Below are 20,925 nucleotides of genomic sequence, written 5' to 3'. Positions count from 1 at the left end.
AGGGGAATGTAGGAAAGGCACAGTAACAGTGTAGTAAAATAGTTTGGGTAGTTATTAACTTGGACTGATTAGCATTTCCCACCTTTGTTTTTTTTTAATCTATACTAAATTGTACCTTTGGGCTTTATATGCTGTATAAGTGTAACCTTACACAATGAGCACATACCATGTTGTTATGATATTTTTCTTTTTACTTAAGCGATAAGTGACTGGAGATAGTGTGATCAGACTTTCAGATATGGGGGCAAGGTACGATTTGCTACCAAGAGATGTTTGCTGTAATGTAAGATGCCTGTCCAAAATTTTGTATTGAAATACTGTGTACTCCCAGAGTATACATCATTCTTTTACATTATAGGTTAATGTCCTGTTATGGATCATAACCATAAATCATTTGCACTCTAATACAAGGAAAGAGACAGCAAATGTTCATGCAAGAAAACAATCAGGAGGTATGGAATAAAAAAGGAATAACAAAATACATATTTTTATAAGCCAACCATCTGCCTCAGCCCCTCCCTCTCCCTCCTTAAAACAAACAAATCCAAAGGTATATATTAACATAAATGGTGTGTGGTCTGTGTTACATAATAGACAAGATTGAATTACTATAATGATCCCATCTGCTCTTAAAATTAATCTTTTAGATAGAAGTCTTTTTTACTATATTATATCAGCTGGTAGTTTCCTTGCAGCATCATGATGGAAGCTGATCTTGACTAGAGAGATTGCAGTTAGGAAAAGATACGTTGGCAGAATATTTTCCCCCCAAAGATTCTACCTTAGAATTCAAAATTTCACACTGGTCTCTTTGCCAAGGACAGTGAGATACAGGGTAGAGAAGCATGTGTCTGCTCAGAAGCAAGACTTTATCCTTCGATGGTTAATTTATAACTGCTTGTAGCTTTTCTAATGCAAATCAACATTTATTGGTTAGTTGCATTACAGAGGAAGTCCTTGTTCCTTTAAAAAAAAAATCTTCTGAAGTTCATGAAGCAGCTTCATTGCCTCATTCTTTTCTCTTGCTTCTTTGATTCTTACCTCAGAGGGTGTGGAGTTATTAATATCTAGCCCTTTAAAGCAGCTCATTGTGTTTTGTTAAGATGTCTTTTGACATTCTTTTCCTTCTCACTGGAGGACAAAATAGTAATCCGTTATTCCTCAGCAGATGGCTAGGTAAAACACGTGCAGAAATGTGAGAAAATGGAGAGGCACAGTGATTTCTAAATACTAAAAATGTAGAAGCATATCTTCTACCCAGCTGCTAATTTTCAATACAGTGCTAGGAGTTTGGTAATTTTGAAACATCTATTTCTGTGTTAAAGTAGAAAAGTAATAGGCAGAATGAGAGAAAACACAACCTCGCTCTTTGATGCTGTTGCTAATAGGTGATATGGAAAGATTGTTTTCATGGAAATGTTGTGAATTTGTGGGTGGATGTTGGGGAGAATGTGAGTTGTACAGTCTGTCTCACATCTTCTGACTTAAGAATTTATCACCATTGACAAAGCAGCTCTCAGGGGAAAAACATGATTTGGAAACATAATTATAGACTAAAAAATGCTGTTAATCTATATCCTGATAGTTGGATTTAGTGATTCTAAAGTAATCTACCATAAAATCATCTGCCTCTTTTTCAAGGCTGAATCAAAAATTTTAAGTGTGAATGTTTTGTTGTTAATACTGCCCTACAGTTCTGTGTATAGGTGGTAACTGCAGAAATAACGTCCATAATGATTACCCGTTTGTAACTCATCTCATGATCTTGAGATACTTTCCAACCAAATTCTTTTACCTGATAAAAATTAGCAGACAAATATATAAAAGTTTAAGATATTAAAGGTGTAAAAATAATAGAGAACAACATGATCATTATCTTAAACCTGTCTCCTTGGCCTCATAAACACGTTAACTTCCACTGCGTGATCAAGCTGGATTTGATTTGACCAGCATGTGTGTGTGTGTTGGAAAAGGAAGAGTTTTCTCAAGCTGCTAGTCGCTTGTACAGTCTTGTCCTATTTTAGTATCTCTAAACTTCCATTACCTCTCATAGGTCATGATACTGCTGTTTTTAGAGGGGCTCTAAAAGGAAAATGTTTGTGTCAGTGTTTAGATAGAATAGAATAAAATTCACCACTTTGAAACACTGGATTTAGAAATGATGAATTTGTAGGGGAATTGATTTTCACTTTTCCTGTATTAAGAGTTTTCTCTGATAGTATTCCTAATTCAGGTGTCAAAATACAAATCTGTATATCTAGTTGCTGAAGGTAACCTGGACAAATTTCATAGGAATCTTTCATCTCTTTATGTGGTTATTGATGACAGTTACCTCCATGGTTCTTATCATGATTTAGTCATATTTTCTTGACTTTTAAACTGTCAATAGGAATGCATATCAGCTGCTCAAAAATGTTAGGAATCACAGTGTAGCTAAAATTACATTGCGTTTATACATATCTTCTTGAATAATTTTTTTGTAACACTTCCTAATGCAGACAATTGTCATCATCTGGAACTTTCATTTTAAACACTAAACAAACTTCTGAAAAAGCGATAGCAAATTTTCCACAAGTTCTATCTGAGTAGGGGTTTGAGTCCTCTCAAAGCTCCAGTATGCATGATGAGCATGCTTAATGGGAGAACACGTGTACAGAGCAACTCCGCGTGCTCCAAACCAGAGCTGTAGAAACTGTACACGTTCTAGAAATGAAGTGCTCCTTGGGTAGAGGGAGGCTTAGCAGCTGGGAATGGCAAAGGGGTTGGAGAGATAGGGACAGGTGAAGAATAGACAGGAAGATAGGTGTTAATAAGATCAGAAGAAAGGAAGACAGGATCACTGGGTAAATGAATATGGTTGAAGTTGATTAGCTAAAAAAGAAATGAAGTTGGTTAATATGGAAAGATCCACATTAAAAGTTGTGGAAGAAAAATTTTGACTGCATTCTCTCCCAGAGCATGGAACTGACCTTAAGATCCCTTTTTCTGCATTGCTTCTCTCTTTAGGTAATAGCTCTGGGAGTGCTGTGACAATATGTATTATCCTCTCTTAATGGCTTTAAAAATAATACCATGTTTCACTATTGCCAGTTACTGTGTTAGGAAGCAGAAAATTATATTTTACTTTTATTGGGCAATTATATGTTAAACTTTCCATTTGTTATGTTTTTAATAGCAGCCTTCTCATAGTTATTTTAAAATAGAAAAGTTATCTCATTCACTGTCGGTATAATGATTTGTCTGCTGGGAAAAAATAACTTTGTATCATTCAGAATTATTTCTTTAATATTCAGAGAATTTTCCTAGGGATTAGACTTACCAACTAATAAGGTTTTTCTTCTGCTTAGTCATGGAAAAAAATCCATCTTTCTAATTTTTACCTCTTTTCTAGCAATCTGATCTGTTGGGACAGCTCATCCTCCAACAGTTCCTCCGATACTTTAGTTTATTGTGTTCTTAGTATTTCAAGGAAAGTATTTTTCTGACTTTTGTCCAATAGCTAATCCATAGCAGTGGTAACAAGGAGGAGATCAGTTCTTGATCCTGCTCAAGGTGAACTTCCTTAAAAATGTCATCCAGTAAGCAAACATTAAGGAATATTGCCATCCGCAGCCATGGCCCTTGTGGTCCTTCTAGTTAATGGGGAAAATATGCAGGTCTCTGAGGTCTACTGCATCCATATGGCAGGGGACACAGAGCCTTTCTGCTACAGGATGTAACTTTTAGGAAATACAAGTTCCATCATCACTGGAGACAGATGCAACCTATGGAGTATTTTATAAGGGGTTTTTTGTGTGTGTGCAGATTTTTTTAAAAAGGGCAAAGGAGGAGTAATGCCTTTTCATTTTCCCTGTCAGTTGCTTCAACTGACTTTTATTCCCTACATCTCTCTCCCAAATCTGTGTTTGTTTGCTTTTCCTATTTATCTCCTTTCCTGTTAATATTATATATTTTAAAGAAACTATTACTATCTGGGTTTGTAGATAAAAGTTACTGTAGAGAGGTAAGTGGTGTTATTAGAGATGTTAATTCTTTCCTATAAAATACAAAGCTATTAAAAAGAAGCTATTAAAACAGAAGCTTTTAAAAAAATCAATCTTATATGTCTCATTACCACCCCCCTCCTTCCCAAAAAACTTTTTTTCAGGTTGGGGATTAGATCTGACATATCAATAGGCAGGGATATAAATTTTTCTACAGGAGTATTTTGATTTTTTTAGTTGTTAACAGGAAGAAATCAATTAATTGCAGGTATTTGAAGTGCTTCCCTTTTCTTGCTCAGAAAGAACAAAATTGTTTCATGAACACATACGACAAGAAGAGATTGTTGCTGTCTCAACTGGCAGGGCAAATGCACATTGTTAAAATGTTTAGGTGAACTACATAGCCAGAGAAAGCAATTACAAGTAATTTCCTGTCTGTAGGAAGGCCCAGTGCAATGAATACTACTCTTCGTACTTGAGCTCTTCCTCTTGCAAAAAGCTGTTTCACTGTCAAAACCCCATGCTAGGTCTCAGACTGAAACTGTCATGTGCAAAGCCAGTGAGGGGGCTATGTGGTTTGTAGAGCAAGAATTGAGACAACCACTGTATTAGACCTCAGACCCATTGGCTTCTCCCAGGTTAGAGATGGTGATAAATTACTTATTCTATAAAATACATGTAATCAAAAATTAGAAGTCTTCCCTACAGTTATGGTCAAAACGTTTCATGCGTACCTCCTGGAAGGGTCAGTCTGGCTTTCGTTAGTTAAAATCATGATCACTGGCAGTGACTATGGAATCACACTGTATGACTAAAGTCTTTTTTTGGTTTTTTTTTTTTTTTTAATATAAACTTCTCTAGCATATAGAGAGGACTCCTTTCAGGAATGCAAATATGTGCCTTTCATGATGTAAAATACAAAAAAATACTAATGCCAGTGTCAAATGTTCATGTGTGGCAGACTCATGAGAACCCAAGGAGAATGCAATTGGTGCTTAGCTACATTTGTCCTCCAAGATTTAATGTTTCTACCATTGTGGTTGGTTTTTCTGAATGTGGTAGAGAGGAATGGCAGGTAGTTATTTTCACTATTTTCTATTTCTATGGAAACACAATGTTTGCAGTAACAGCCTTACTGTAAGCTCTGTAATCCTCCCCCATGGCTTCTAGCCAATGTGGAAACTTAATAATTCATGAGTATTAAGCCCGAATTTGCTGTGAAGCAAACTGTGTTGCTTGGAGCTGTTTTCTCAGAGCCAGATTCATTTCCCTCACAGATTTGGTGTTCTTTTCTCTAACGTGTCTTTGTAAAATACACTCCATAAACCAAAGCAGTGTACTTTTCTTCACTTGTTTTTGAAACTGAGGTTACTGCAGATCTGCTGGATAAGGCAGCTCATGAAAGAACCCCCCCTCTACCTCCCTCCTGCCTTATCAAAAAAAAAAAAAAAAAAAAAAAAGGCGGGGAAACCAAACACACACCATGAGCACTTGCCTGAAAGGGAAGATTTTTAAGTAGTCCATGAATCATTGTTCAGACAATATGCAAACTGAAAGTTCAGCAGGGGTGATCTTTGTGTCTCAGGGGTTCAGGAGTGACCCCCTATTGATGATGGATTGTTCAAATACCACTGTGCCATGGGATCTAGTATATGCCGTTGGGTTATATTATAAATGGGAATTCAGTTCTTCACAGACACAGTATCGTTCTGTACATATGCTTTGATTTACTCTCATACTTCAACTGAGAACCAAAGACTCATTCTGCAGAGCACTGGGAGGTTTTATTATTAGGTCAGTCTTACAGCAGCTGTAAGGACATAGATATTTTTTTTTTTTTTTTTTTCTTCCAAGAGGATGAGGAAAAATTAGCAACTGTGCAAGGTAAACATGAGTAATAGAAAATAAACTTGGAAAGCTTCTTACAGAGGATACTCCTAAATGGACTGCAAACAAATTGCTTAACCATCTCAAGACTTCTGCCTTTTAAAGTGCAATGGCAATATGTAGATGCATTCTGAAATATTTTCACAAAAAGGAAACTTTGTTAAAATTATTTGTGATCTTTCCACAAAGTATTATTTACAAGGGGCTTCAGCTCTTAGGAAGAGCCGAAATTATTTACTGTTTGATCGTAACTTTATTTTTCCATTTCTTCATGTAGTTACGGAGGTGTCATGAACAGTTGTACTTCAGTAGAAACCCTTTCTCTTCTTGCTTAAATCATCTTTCAAGAGAAAAATCAACCCAGTATTTATGACAGTGGGTAATGACTGAAATGTCAAATGACACGCATGCTTTCTTCATGAATATGAGACCATCTGGTTAATAAAAGTTCAGAAGATCTGACATGAAACTTGTTTCCTTTTTAGAAAGTTTCTACAGGATGTTCTCAAAAGCATCAGGATACAATGCTGTCCTGCAGCAAACCGTTTTGATCACTGAGCATAGTAATGGTTTTGCAGTTGACAAACATGAGGAAGATTTTGACGAATTTGGCAAATGGAACGAAAATAAAATTTTGTGTTTTCCCTAATCTTATGTAAAGTTGCACAAGCAAATATGAGAAGCCTTGTATTGTTAACTATATTGCATGATGCAGCACAAATGGAAATTCAGGGCAGTACAGCCAGGGATTTTTCCTCTGCGACCACACAGGCAATTGGAGAGCAGTAATTGCTATCCCGAAAAACTAGCTAATGCTGCGGCACTGGGGCTTTAAACTTCTGCTGTGCTGATTCAGTGTGCTTCCTCTCTGATACAGAGAACAGTCTCCCAAGTTAATTCATGCAAATATTAGCTTGTGGAAACTGTAAGGGTTAGAGACTGTAGTTCAAGTCTTTCCCCCCTCTCCCACACCCCGGGAATCTTTTTCATGGTGTTTCTCTGCTGATTTATGAATGTTTTGGAATAAGCACCATTTTTTAAAGAAAGTATGTTGGTCATATACCAGTAATTCCTAATATAATTCCATTCACTTGGTCAGCGTATTGTCCTTGAAGAGCTTGTACACGCAGTACAAGAATGCAGTATCTTACAGCACTGATGAAGTAAACTGCCTGAAATGTGGTGTGCACAGCAAGACTGTGATATTTTGAAGGCAAATGTTGGCAAGGTTTCTGTTGTCATAGAGAATGACTAGCTCATCCTGAGGTCTATCCTGGGTGACCTGGGCTTGCAGTGCATAGAGTTTATTCTCAAGATTTACCTGGGACAAAAAAATGGTGCTTTTACAATAGTGTCTTAAAACGCTTATGATATTCATGTGCCAACTCAGATTTTATTCTAGAATTATTGTCAGGCATATTAGCATTCATTAAAAGAGGAGACTAGAAGAGAAATTTTTTTTGTGAGAAATGAAATAATATCATGCTTATCACCATTTCTTAAACGGTAGGACTGAGTATGATGAAAGCAGGCGAACTGTGCTGGTCAGGCAGGTCTTTGTATGTAGCTTATTCCTGCAAGCTTCTGTGACAGCATTTTCTGATTTTTATTTTTTTTTTGTTCCTGAAATTATTAATTTTTTTTGTGTTATGTGTATGCAGATAGGGATTACGTGATATTAGAAGAGTGAGGAAGAAACCTAGGGAGACATTGAGAATACAAGTTATTATATGACCTTCTCTGCTACCATATAACCCTTTTCACTGTGCATTGGTACATATGCCATGGGACCAATATATATTTTAAAAATAACCTTTATTCTTAGAAAGGATCGGTCAAATGCTGGCTTCTGAAAACCCAGTTAAATACAACTTTTGAGAAAGGACTGAGGTCCTTTGTTAGGTTTTTTCAGTGTTCCCCCAGTTGTTCTTTGGAAATAAGAAGTACTGAGGAAAATAAGAAAAATGAGGGAACAGATTTGTACCTTTTACCGGCATACTGGAATGCAGAGGGTGCAGGAGGCATTTGTTGTGGGAGAAATGGCTACAGAACCATTGTTTAAGGCAAGGGAAAGGTACAAGATGTGAGGTTTCTGCTTAAGGGGATTGACGCCATAATGTGTCACTGTCTCTGCTTCAGAAAACTGATCTCCTATAGGTTGTTAAAGAAATTTTTTTAAAATCTGTGTTGTTTATCATCAGTTTCCAACTCAAAGAGAAAATTGGTCTGCAGTCTCTCTGCAGACTACCATTGCTTTGGCACTGTGCATCTATTAATGCTGTACAGTCATAAATTGATACACAGGATTTTTGCCTCACAATCCCACACTAATTAAACCTGCCAGTGAGTTAATACAAGGGAGCTCACTAATCCATTCCAAGCTCTTTGCCAGGCCTTTTGTTGTCATCTTGCATGTTATGCAAAAAAAGCCCCACAAACAAACAACCTCAATAACAAAAACTCCCCGCAGGCATAATGCCACTTCTGCTCACCCAACAGTAAATTTTGTCCCTGTTTGCCCCTTCCTTCATGCTGAAAATGTAATGTCCCACACCATTGATTGCTTCCTTCCTTTTTGCAGAAACAGATGCCAGTTCAGTATGGTCCTGCTTTTCAGACAGTTAAAGGAAGCCAAGAAGTGAGACACTATGCTTCTTTCATTTTTCTTCCTTTCAAGTACAAGAACAAGAAGCTATTTGACTTTGCTTATCAGAGCAATGTTTCTTATATTTGAGTAGCTTTAGCAATTACTGGCCATGTGAGTGATTGTAAAAGCTGACTTACTGCTACACAAGAGGTGGTTTCACTATGATGTGAGTTAGCACAGGAGGAGATCTTGCAGTTAGAGTAATTGAAGATAGCTTATAGCATGTAGGAGCAAGAGGAATAAATGAGCTTTTGTTTAAGATACTGCTACTGATGTGGCACGTCTTAGTTCTGAACTCAACAAGGTAAAAATGTTAATTCTTTTCTCTGGTTTGGTGCATTTCTTATCTCTGATTTTATGTATGAGAACTGGTTTTGGTGTCTTTTTTTAGTTTCAGAATAGCTGAAAATGGTAAATTTTTTTTGACAGTAGTTTGATCAAGCAGTCTGATTGCATCAAATACTCAGTACCTCCCCATACTTAATTTCCACGACTCATTTGGCAATTGTAATTCCTGGGGTTTTAAATTTTCTTTATGATATATTTGAGGGTGGGGGGTTTTTTAACAGAGAACCGTGTATCTGTTTTCTTTAAGCAATTAGGGCATATTCAATTACAATAAAAATAATGCTTAATGCATGCAATCATGGGCAATTATTTCCATATGGAACTTACTCAGATTTAATATTTTGGTCTTACTAAACTGGACTTTCATGTTGTCTAGATTCTATGTATGCTTTTGTCTTTGTGCAGAAGATAAGCTTGAGGAATAGACATAGTGAAGACTGAACTCCTTCAAAGGAAGTAGCTCCCAAAATAAGAAATTGATTGAATTCCCATTAAATTTCTTGACCCTAAATGTGTGTATCTTTGTCTAAAAAAGGAGCTATAATGATAGCTGAAGACAGTGGATCTTCAGATCATCAAAAACAGGGTTATTCTTGCTGTTTTCCTTTGACATAGAAATAAATTTGCAATTGTAAAATGAGGAGCATCTGACTAACTAGATGATAATATGGGTCAACAGTGTAAAAAGGTTCAAGTCACATTCCAGGATGTACTAACATTATCAGCACTCGTGAAACCTTTGTGGAATATTTAGACTAGTTTCTATAAGTTGCTCTTGAGCAGTAATACTAAAGATGAGAGAAATTGTGGAGCTGAGAAAATGGTACATTTAGGATAAATGACCTGCAAGGAAAGGTGGAAAAACTTGAGGTGCCTTAGTCTTTTAAGATGGCCTGTTAGCACTGCTGTCTTTTCATTCTCCTTGTCCTGTCGGTAGATGTTCCCTTCGACAGAATGCCTCTTCACGTTCCACAGTTCTCAAATGCTGTGGTTGCCTCAAAGTCCCCTTAATTATTTAGTGACAAAAGCTCAAGAGGACTCAAGGGAGCACTGAAAATAAAGGAATTTAAAGGTTGTTACTGAAGTAATGCTGGAATAAGCGAACAATTGATGAATAGGCAGGTGGAAAGACAGTGTTCTGCTTCATTTCTTGAAAAGCACTGGAATATGGGGGCAGGAACCAGATTTTCTCTGTGGCTGTAACAAGAAAAAGGGTGAATTGCAAATTTTAAAAGATTTCCATTTGTTAATGGCATAAAACCTTGCAAGAGGCTATCAAATGAGCCTCCAGAATATCTCTCTCTGGATATTTTGAAAGCAGACTAAGCAATACAACTTTTGGTAATGAATCAGGTATAAATAGACTATCTCAGCTCAAAGACTTGACAGTCCCTTCTCTGCCATTGTCAGAGGGACAGCCTGCACAGGATTCTGTGGCATACAGTATTGTATTCCACTTCAGTTAGGAAAATGAAATGCTTGTTAGTGCTGAAATAATTTTTCAAAGAAAACCTGTGTTGGAAGCTCAAAAATATAGAACTTATTGGAGATTTAAAATATAATATGTAACATTATTAAGATCAGTGGAGGTAAAAGAGCACTTGTAACATTATTTCTTGAAAAACTTAAATTTAATGAGTTTTAATTCTTAAACTATGTTGTATAATGCTTATATATATGCATTTGTATGGTACATACATATACTATAAATTACTGTAAAGTTCCCTCTCAAGTAGTAACTCTGTAAATGACCAGTGAGAATTATTTTAAGCATGACAGCCTGAATACTTTCCTGGGTTCAATATATCCAGGACTATTAAACTTAAAGATATTGCTGCTATTCTTGAGCTTCACTTTGGTGTAAGCTGATAGTACATATCAGCAGAGTATTAGCGCCTTTCTTTATTCTTCTATTGTTTCCCTAATTATCCACTACTGGACATTGTTGGAGAGAACATCATAGTGTAAGACCTTTCATATGGAAGGCCATTGTTACGTTTTGTCTGGTTTTGATCTCGACTCAGTTTATCTGTGTATCAGCATGTTCTGCTTCTATAATATTGGATAGTAGTATATATTTCCTGTATTTTTATCCCAGAATTCGAAAATACTCTTAGTAGTACATTTTCAAATTTCTAGTTTTCCTCATTTTGAGAAGAGCTTGGTGCTCTGCTAGTGGTTTGGTTTCCCTTCAAAACATCAGTCATCCTCTGAATTAAGAGAACCAGCCTTGATCTGGCCACTGCAATGAAAGTGAATATATGCAAGGTGTTTATTATATAGGCTATAATAACTTCCAGGGATTTGCAATCAAATATGAATGAGCCAGCTTTGATTACACTTTGAATTTGGATGGACATGTTCACCAGTGAACACAATTTCCCCTGCAGACGTGATTTATATTGCTCGTAATCTTCTGCTTGTTGTTTCCTCCTGATCCTAGGCTGCATTTGTGTTCATCTGTTGCACCCCTGTTTGGCAGCTGGATTACATTCCCAGCAGCAGAAGTGAAAGAATAGTTTGCTAGAGGTCTTGTTTCTGTAGTATGGATCTATTTTATGCTCTTATCCTTAAAAGTGGGACACAGTTAATATGCATAAGGCATAGTAATCATTTTTCAGTGTACCAGTAGGGGGTGTTGGCAAATTTACATTTAACAAATAAACTGCAATCATTTAGTTTCAAGTTCAGTTTTAAAGAGAACCAGTGTTTATTTTATGAAAGTAACTTTTGTAACTCTGTAGGTCATGATAGTTTTTTGTTTGTTTTCTTTAAGGAGTTTTACTTTGTGGAAGGAGACATGTTTTACAAATTATACTTGTAACAAAAATTAAATGCATGTTACTTCTTAATCTTTCTAAATGAAAGATTGTATGATTAAACTGATTCAAGGATTAAAATTAAATTTATTTATTAAAATTAAAGTCTCCCTAAACAGTGTTTTTGAAGGCATTGGAAATATTGATGTTTATTGCTGTGGCTTGGAAAGAACATGGCTATGAGTTGATATCTCTTTAAATTACTACATATTTTTAATGATATAAAGCATGATTCCTGTTTGGAAATTTATGATGTACAAGTTATCTTCTGCTTTATTCCCTCTATTAAACTGAGCTCACCCGTAGGCATCCCTGCAACCTGTCCTGCCTGCTCCTCTTCTGAAATTCGCTGAGTAGAGAGAGCTGAACACCAGCAACTGTAACTGCTGCTAAACTAGCACCTATTTCAGTTTATGTTAATATTTAGAGTTCTGCAGTGTAATTGTTCAGGTAGCACTGGAGGTCCTGTTTGCATGGCCCTTCTGAGCAACAAAAGACTGAGGCGAACAGCTGGGAGAAGTAACCCCTTTTGCCATCCTGCTTGAATTGCTTGCTGCTATGTGTTTTTACAACCTTGATCAATTACACATAAAATAAAGGGCAGAAGACTGAGTTTTCATGATAAAGCTTAAAAATTTAATTGATGTGGTTTTACTGAAAATAGGTCTTATTTTAAAAATTTTGATTTGTTTTTTTGTGATTTGTGTACTAGGTAGAGGTAAATATGAAGGTGTAATATTGTTGTAATGTAACTGTTACTGTAATGTACTGAAGTTGTATTGCTATACTGCACTCAATGCATCCTAAAATTCTTACTAAAAGATTAGATTATACCATGCCATAAAACATTCTTAACTTACTAATTGACACCTCAGAAAGTAGTTGTAGGTAAAGAATCATTAGATATGTGTTTCTTGTGGGTTTCTTTGGGGCATGTTAGCAATCTCTGAGTTATAAGCATCTGCTGCAAATTACTTAAAATTACTGCTGAATGAGGTTGTGGGATACATGGAGGTTGCGTTAGTAGTGAGTAATAGAGAGACTGAAACAGCCAGAGAGCATGATGTGGATTGCTTAGCAAGATAAACTTAAGCAAATAAACATGCAAAGGTGTATAACAAGCCCCACTTACAGAATTAGGGATCGAAGTAGCAATTCAGAAAATGTATCAGTATTTATAATGGACAGGTTGCTTCAAATGAACTCACAGCATAATGCTGTAGTAAAAAGGCTAATTGTGAGGTTTGATTAAATTACAGTTAGGATTAGTAGGGACTTAATTTCGTATGTGTGAAATGCACATATGTGTATATTTGTATTTATGGTGTAGGTGGTACCAATACTAGACCGTTACAAACTTACATTTTTAGAACTGTTCATGAAATGGTGTTGAAAAATTGCACTATGAGTAAGTTCTGTAAAACGATTGCAGCATTTTTTTCTTGAATTTTTTAGCAGTGCTTACTGTTTCTTAAATTGCTTACTCGTTTGGAGAGACATTTGATTGCATAATATAATTAATGACTGATATCACTACTCTGTAAGAAATTATCTTTTCTAAAGAGCTCTTTAAGATACAGAAGAAAGTGTCACAGAAAGCAGTGGCTAAGCACTGAAACCAGACATTGCCAAGTTGATGTTAACCCATGCATTTTAACAGCAGGGATGAATAGCCTTTTGGAGCAAGCTACCAAAAGAAGTAGTGCATACTCTACATTTTCATAGTTTTTCAGGCCAACGGTGGATAATATGCTGGAAAATGTGGTTTTGATCAAATAAAGGTTACTAGAGGTGATACAGTCAATACTGGATAAAATTGAAAGGATCTGTGATATAGTGGAAATGTTACTAGAAGGTTTAATGTTGTGCTCTTGCTTTACTTCTCTGAATCTGTAGGAAGGAAATTCTGGTCAATACTTAGTGTGTTGTTGCACATCTAGTAAATAAATTACTCTTACTCATCTAATCTATTTGTATACATGAATTCTCTGTCTGTCTTAAGAAATAATATCAATGTCCATGACTTACCATCCATAGTAAGGATTATGTATTTTGCAGTCTGGCTGTAAACACTGATTTTGCTGGTAAAAGGACTGTTTAATTTGATTGATAAGGACTTCTATCAATTGAATCTTAATATGTTTGAATTAGTATATTGCTTTTATAAATAGTATATGTTGAAGGAGATTGCTTAATTGGTATTCTTGTTACTTGTAGTTTTGAGTGGATTTTAATGAACTCAGTTTTACCAAAGGCAGTGTACGCCGCAGCAAGTGTGCCTTAGCCTTTGCTTGAAGAACTTATAATGTGTTCAGATCCTGTGCTTCATATATTCACATTATTTTAATGTTATTGCATCATGAATATGCATCAACATGATGTTTTCACATGCAGAGTACTTGCTATTGAAAGTCTTCTATACTATTCCATGTAATTTTATCTAGATCAGTGAGTACAGCTTCATATGCTTTGGGAATTAAAAAAAGTTATAATACGTAGTGCATCTTTTTTAAAAGAACATATCTACCCGTATTTTTATGTTGAAGTGTGTACATGAAACATTTATTTTTTTAATATTGTTTGCTTTTTAGTGAGAGGTTTATGGTGCGGTTAAACAAGAATGGAGGCCCCAGGAATCCAGAGAAGATAGATCGAATGTGTGCACTTTTCACAGTACGTCTCTGTTGCATTTCTTCTTCCCTTACAGTAGTATGATTGTAGATGTAGTCTCCCTGAGGGGGGAAAAAAGCAATTCTTCCTTTCCCATATATTGAGTATAACGGAAGCTGTTTCTAAGTTTTGTATGGGTATAACTAAATGTTAACATAAGAAAATGGATGGACTTCTAAATTATTTTTATGGCTAAGTAAATATTCTGAAGTATTTCCTTTTAAGTGCATTTATCCCTGCTTACAGTTTGAAATTTTGAATATTTTTGTTGCATGTACTATGTTCTTAGATAACAGCGTACAGGAAAAAGCTACGTTGGCCTGAACATAAAGGAAGGCAATTTTTTTCAGAATCGCACTTAGAAAAACAACTACAACAACAGATACATGCACACAGAAAACCAGAAAATTCTCCAAACAGATTTTTGTCATGGCTCACTCAAGAGTCTGTGTAGCAGCCCCAGGTAGATGCTGCAGCAGTAGCCTCCCAGGTCAGCAGCACAGCATGTGTGGTGGAACAGAAAGACCGGGATGTGCTGCAGAAGCAGCAGCCAAGTTGAGCTACAGAGAGTTGGTTGTAATAAAGGAAACACTGACTTGCTAAGTTTCTACAGCAGGTCTGTGCGAATAGCTACCCTGTCCTGATGCAAAGCAGATACAACCAACTGTACCAGCAGTCTTCAACCATCTGTGCCAGAAAGACAGGATAAGTAATACCCATCTGTGGCTCCTACCAGATGATACCTCAGTTGGGAGTGAAATAGCCAGCTAAGATTGACTTCCTTTTAGTTCTTCAGACTCATGTCTCACCTGTCGTCTTGTTTTATCATTTTGGTTATGCCAGAAAGGTAGTTTCAAAACACTCAGGCTTTACTATCCATTCTGCACTGGTCTTAAATTCTGTTAAAAATTGCCTCAGAATCATGTGTCAAACCGTGATTTTATCTGTCATTTCTCAGAAAGAATATGGAAATCTAGAGACACTGAAACTTAACAGCTCATCACAGAATAACTGTAAGGAATTTCAGATCCTAAGTGTGATAAACACCTTCCATCGTGACTCACCTTTAGCTAGTGCACATGCTAGAAGTTCTTTGACAGAAGTATTTTTACTCCTAGTGAAGAAAAAAAGATGGCAGACAGCTCTGGTAGGAGCTTTAGTTCTGGCAATGAAACCCCCTAAGGTCAAGCAGGGCTGGACACTGAAATAGGCATGGTTCCCAGCACTGCTCCCTTTTCTCCTTTAAGATGATAGCTGCATTTCTCCTCTTAGGGAACAGAGCATATCTGGCCAGATGTAAGGATGCTCAGTTCTGCCTCCATCTGGATATAAGAGATGCAGATCAATCCAAAAATAGCACTGACATTGATGCTGACATCAGTAGCAGTTCTGATTAAACATCAGCAGAGCTAACTGTCTTTACACAGTTTCAAAAATGCAAAAAGAATAATGATATGCTACAGCCAGGGGCATAGCATAGTTCCAGAAGAGACCTGCTGCATATTACGAATGGGGCCAGCCTAGTCTTAAAGAGACCAGCGCCGAGTGCTGCAGACATGTGCCGCTCTATAGTATCTGTCCTGATCAGAGGTGACTCCCAAGCTACCTTTCTATTTAACAATACAAAAATACCAAAGCTGCCTCAGTATCAGCTCTCAGAGATGCTCAGACTTGTTGTCTGTCACTCTCTCTGGTAGAATGTAAACTCTACATAACGGGAATTCTTATAATTGTGGAAAATCTGTGCAAAAAATTGCACATTTCTGATACAATATTTTCCATCAATGTATTCAAAGAACTTTCTAAAGCAAAGGAGCAACAAATAATAGCTTTTTGATTAACCATTTTATCTGCAATGGTTCTATCTTACCATAATTTCTTAATTATTAAATGCTTCCAAAATAAGGTAGTTCTATGATTTCCAGTTTTTTTCCCAAGTTTATGTTAGTTTTGCCTTTAAATCTAGTTAGTTATTTCCTTGCCCTCCCCTCCACTCCACAGTATCTTTCTAAAACTCTACTCTTTCCCAGAGGCAAGAAGCCCCGTATCTTAGATATTTAAGGTATCCCTGTCTTTTCTGGCTATCTCTGTTGCTTCTAGGGGTTCGGCTGTCTCCTTGTGTAAGATATCAAAGTTACTTAGGTTTTGGTTTTGAATCTGCTGTCATATCATACTAGAGGTGAGAAACTGCTTCCTCTGAAGACTAAAGTTCACTCAAGCAAACCTCAGCCTATGCACGCTTTAGAAACATTCCCATGTCTGAATTAAAACGTAACTACACAGTATAAGCTTGCTATTTTTGTTAAATATATTACTCTCCGTGGCCTGTAAGGAAGAACTAACCGTTATTATAAATGGTTATTATTATAAAGTAACTCTTTTACCTTCCTGATATGGGAGGGCAATTTAAGGGTGTTTTTTCTAAAAAGCCATGCTCTTATAATTATTATGAAATTATTTTGTTTATCAACTAGTATAATTTAAGAAGCTCAGAAGGATGTGGGAAATAACCCCACTGTGGATGCAGTGCTAACAACACCTTTCTGGAAACTGATTTATTTGTAGAATCATAGGATGGTTTGGGCTGGAAGGGACCTTAAAGCCCATCTAGTTCCAACCCCCTGCTGTATGCAGGTGTGTTGGTTTTGCGTGGCAAGGTTTTGGTAGTGGGGGGGCTACAGGGGTGGCTTCTGTGAGAAGCTGCTAGAAGCTTCCCCTGTGTCTGACAGAGCCAATGCCAGCCGGCTCCAAGATGGACCCGCCGCTGGCCAAGGCCAAGCCAATCAGCGCCTCTGCGATAACATATTTAAGAAGGAGAAAAACAGTTAGAGCTTTTGCAGCCAGAGAGAGGAGTGAGAAGATGTAAGAACATCTGCAGACACCAAGGTCAGTGCAGAAAGAGGGGCAGGAGGTGCTCCAGGCACCGGAGCAAGATTCCCCTGCAGCCCGTGGTGAAGACCATGGTGAAGCAGGCTGTCCCCCTGCAGCTCATGGAGGGAGGATGAGGGGGTGTAGAGATTCCACCTGCAGCCCATGGAGGACCCCACGCCGGAGCAGGTGGAGACACCTGAAGGAGGCTGTGGCCCCGTGGGAAGCCTGCGCTGGAGCAAGCTCCTGGCAGGACCTGTGGCCCCGTGGAGAGAGGAGCCCACGCCAGAGCAGGTTTGCTGACAGGACTTGTGACCCCGTGGGGGACCCACGCTGGAGCAGTTTGCTCCCGAAGGTCTGCACCCCGTGGAGGAGACTCAAGTTGGAGAAGGCCGTGAAGGACTGTCTCCCGTGAGAGGGACCCCACGCTGGAGCGGGGGAACGATGAGTCCTCCCCCTGAGGATGAAGAAGCGGCAGAAACACCGCGTGAGGAACTGACCGTAACCCCCACTCCCCGTCCCCCTGTGCTGCTGAGGGGGGGCGGAGGTTGAAGCCGGGAGTGAAGTTGAGCCCGGGAAGATGGGAGGGGTGGGGGGAGGTGTTTTTAAGATTTGGTTTTATTTCTCATTCCTCTACTCTGTTTTGCTTAGTAATAAATAAGATGAATTCCCTCTCTAAGTTCCATCTGTTTTGCTCGTGATGATAATTAGAGAATGATCTCTCCCTGTCCTTATCTCGACCCGTAAGTTTTCTTTCATTGTACCTTTTCTCCCCTGTCTAATGAAAGAGGGGAGTGATAGAGCAGCTCTGGTGGGTACCTGGCCCTCAGCACGTTGCCCAAAGCCTCATCCAACCTGGTCTTAAACACTTCCAGGGATGGGGCAGCCACAACCTCTCTGGGCAACCTGTGCCAGTGCCTCACCACTCTTAACAGTAAAGAATTTCTTTCTAACATCTAATCTAAATCGACTCTCCTTCAGCTTGAACCCATTCCCCCTTGTCCTGTCACTACACTCCCTGATAAACAGTCCCTCACCATCTTTCCTGTAGGCCCGTTTCAGGTACTGGAAGGCCGCAATTAGATCTCCCTGGAGCAGCCTTTTCTCCAGGCTGAACAATCCCAACTCTCTCAGCCTGTCCTCATAGGAGAGGTGCTCCAGCCATTATATTGTACAGAAGCAAATAATAAATGTAGTTTGTCCTCTTCTGAGTCCTAAGTCAGGATTCTCTGCAAAGAAATTAGCTGAAAACTTCCTCACAGGGGTTGGAGTGTTTGATTGTTTGGTCCATGTCATAATAAGAATTTCTCCCCCTGTAAAAAGCCTCTGCTGTACAAAATTAAATACAAGGCCATCTGGGCCCACAAGTTTTGTCTTTTGACTGTGACACAGTATATTTTTTGTGAAATCGAAAAGCGACTAAAGTGTGAACCCATCAATATGTGCATGCCCTACCATTTTCTGATATTTTGACAGTTGCCCTTTGAAAAAAATAGTTCTCTAAATTGCTGTTAATTAGAACTGGTAATCCGATAGCATAATAAAATTCCCCATGTCAAATCACAGATATTTTCAAAATTCTATTACTAGATTAAGTACTACCTCCAAGGGTTTTTTTGCTTTTTGAAATGTATTGTCAGGCACTACTGAGATTAAAACTATGTCCAATTCCCTCTTATCATGGAACTTCAATTTCTCCAAGACATGCAAGATAAAGCATACCATATGCTACACTGGTATGTTAGGTGATGAAGAAAGCCTAGAAAGTATGTTCCCTTATTCATGCAGCAGCAAAATAGGACTTGAAGAGAAAACACTAAGGCAGATTTATATAGCTTAATTCTTTGGCTTCAGAGAGACATCATCTGCTAGCTATAGTAAGCATACTAAACAGCATATTTGCAACTCTCTGCATATGCTGCCCAGAAAAATGCAGTGCTCCTTTTGTATGGAGTAAGAAGATACAGCCGTGACTCTATTACTTGTCTGCTGTAATTTAGCAATATAACGCTATTTGAGAGGGACTGAAACTTCTCCTTAGAATGAATTCTCTTTATGCCTAGTTCTCAGTCACTGTGCCCAGATTTTATTGTGCTATATGTCATTATAATCTCAAGTTCAGTGTTTATGTGCATTGCCATCATCATCTCAGTTGTTGAGATTTGGTTTCTCAAGTCACATGGGGAAGTAATTTGCTATGTGAATTAAAGTGCATGTTTTAGCTTCCAGCAAAATATGATTTTTAATTCACTAAATTGGTTCAAACTAGGTATTACACAACTTAGATGTCTGCAGTTTAAAATTTCCTCCTCCCTTTTTTGTAAAAATTGCATTATATCCTTTTATGGTGGTTTTAATACCACTTAGTTGTGTGTGTTTATTTTTAAAAGAAAAATACAAGGTTTTATCCAAATCTGAGATTTTTCCAGTTGATTTTTGCATTGTATTTTCAAAAAAAATGTAGTATTAGAAGGCCAAGCTATGTTTGCGTGTAGACGAATCCACCAGTGTTGTTCTTCCCACACAACTGTATTAGAAGTGACTGTTACCACTGGGATGGATATCCTTATTCAATTGAAAAGGAAAAAGAAAGTGAAGAAACATGAACACATAGCTATCATCTGAAGTTGTTTGTAAAGTCATATATAAAGCCCTAGAGCTGTTTTTAAAAAGCCTTATGTTGAAAATATTTTGTACAAACACACGAACCAAATTGTTTTAGAGTGATGTGAGATGATGTCCATTGCTTCAGTGTAAGAGGAGGAGTGAACAACAATAACCAAGCTTAACACCTCCTTTTTGGATGTTTCTCTCTCACATGCGCACACTTCACTCGCTCTCCCACATTCTTAGGAAGAATACATTAATCATTTTGCATTTCCAGTTGCTTTTCTCTTGAGAAACGACTGGAGCCCTTTATGTTTAGGGAGAATTTGGAGGCTGTACGGCCTAAGTCGGTACATAAGAATAAGATGATAGCACTTAATAGAGGGAGAGAGAGAGAGGCAGCAGCTGTTGCACAGGGAGCCTTTTTGCATCAGTCTAAAACAGTAATGAATATTCCAACAGTGCATATTACCTGTTAAAATCTTGTCTTGAAAGTTAGTAACACAAGGAAAACTTGTTGAACAATGCTAATGTTTTTAGGAAGTAATGTTTTTTAGCTCTTTCTTCCAATTTAAAAAAAATGTGGGGGAGGAATGTCTTAGAAGTTGATCTGTTTATAATGTTATCAGAAAAAATACAATGTGCCAAGGAAATTGCAATTAAGACAGCTTCTAACATGTGAATGCAAAATGCTGCAGTAATGAATTATTGACAAGTACTCTATGCATATTTTCATAATTTATTATCTTTAATACTCAAGATTTTTCAGAGTCAATAATATCTTTTTGTCTTCATTAGCTTCAACTTCGCTTTTACTCTTCTGTAGGTGGTCTTCCCATTTTTTGGCTTTTCTTCAAGCTCATTTTTATAAAAGTTTGGACCTGCTGTTCTGTAACATGGAATTTCAGAGTTTTAATCCATGTATATAGTTGCTTGCCATACAAATCACTTTTGGGAGATGTTAAGGTCCTGTGTTTTGCTTAAGCAATTACCTCATCTTAAAACTGAGTTTATCTCTTAGTTTTTCCAATACCCTATCACTGTTTCGAACATATTAAATATAAGAGTGACCATCTATGCTATTTAAACCATTAGA

At 37.5% G+C, this 20,925-nt stretch overlaps 1 protein-coding gene across 17 annotated transcripts in view; it reads left to right on the top strand.

Moving 5' to 3' along the window:
* DOCK3 (dedicator of cytokinesis 3) overlaps positions 1 to 20,925 on the top strand; it is a 217,965-nt gene that overhangs the window by 96,196 nt on the left and 100,844 nt on the right. For all 17 annotated transcript variants that reach the window (XM_075762879.1, XM_075762876.1, XM_075762869.1 and 14 more), the window contains one exon: positions 14,276 to 14,357. In XM_075762879.1, coding sequence (XP_075618994.1) covers positions 14,276 to 14,357 — 82 coding nt within the window. The remainder of the gene's footprint in view (positions 1 to 14,275; positions 14,358 to 20,925) is intronic.

This window comes from Balearica regulorum, chromosome 10, assembly GCF_011004875.1.
Source record: "Balearica regulorum gibbericeps isolate bBalReg1 chromosome 10, bBalReg1.pri, whole genome shotgun sequence".
In the NCBI taxonomy this organism is placed as follows: domain Eukaryota; kingdom Metazoa; phylum Chordata; class Aves; order Gruiformes; family Gruidae; genus Balearica; species Balearica regulorum.
Note: the sequence above shows the minus strand (reverse complement) of the source record. Positions and strands in the feature narration are given on the sequence as shown.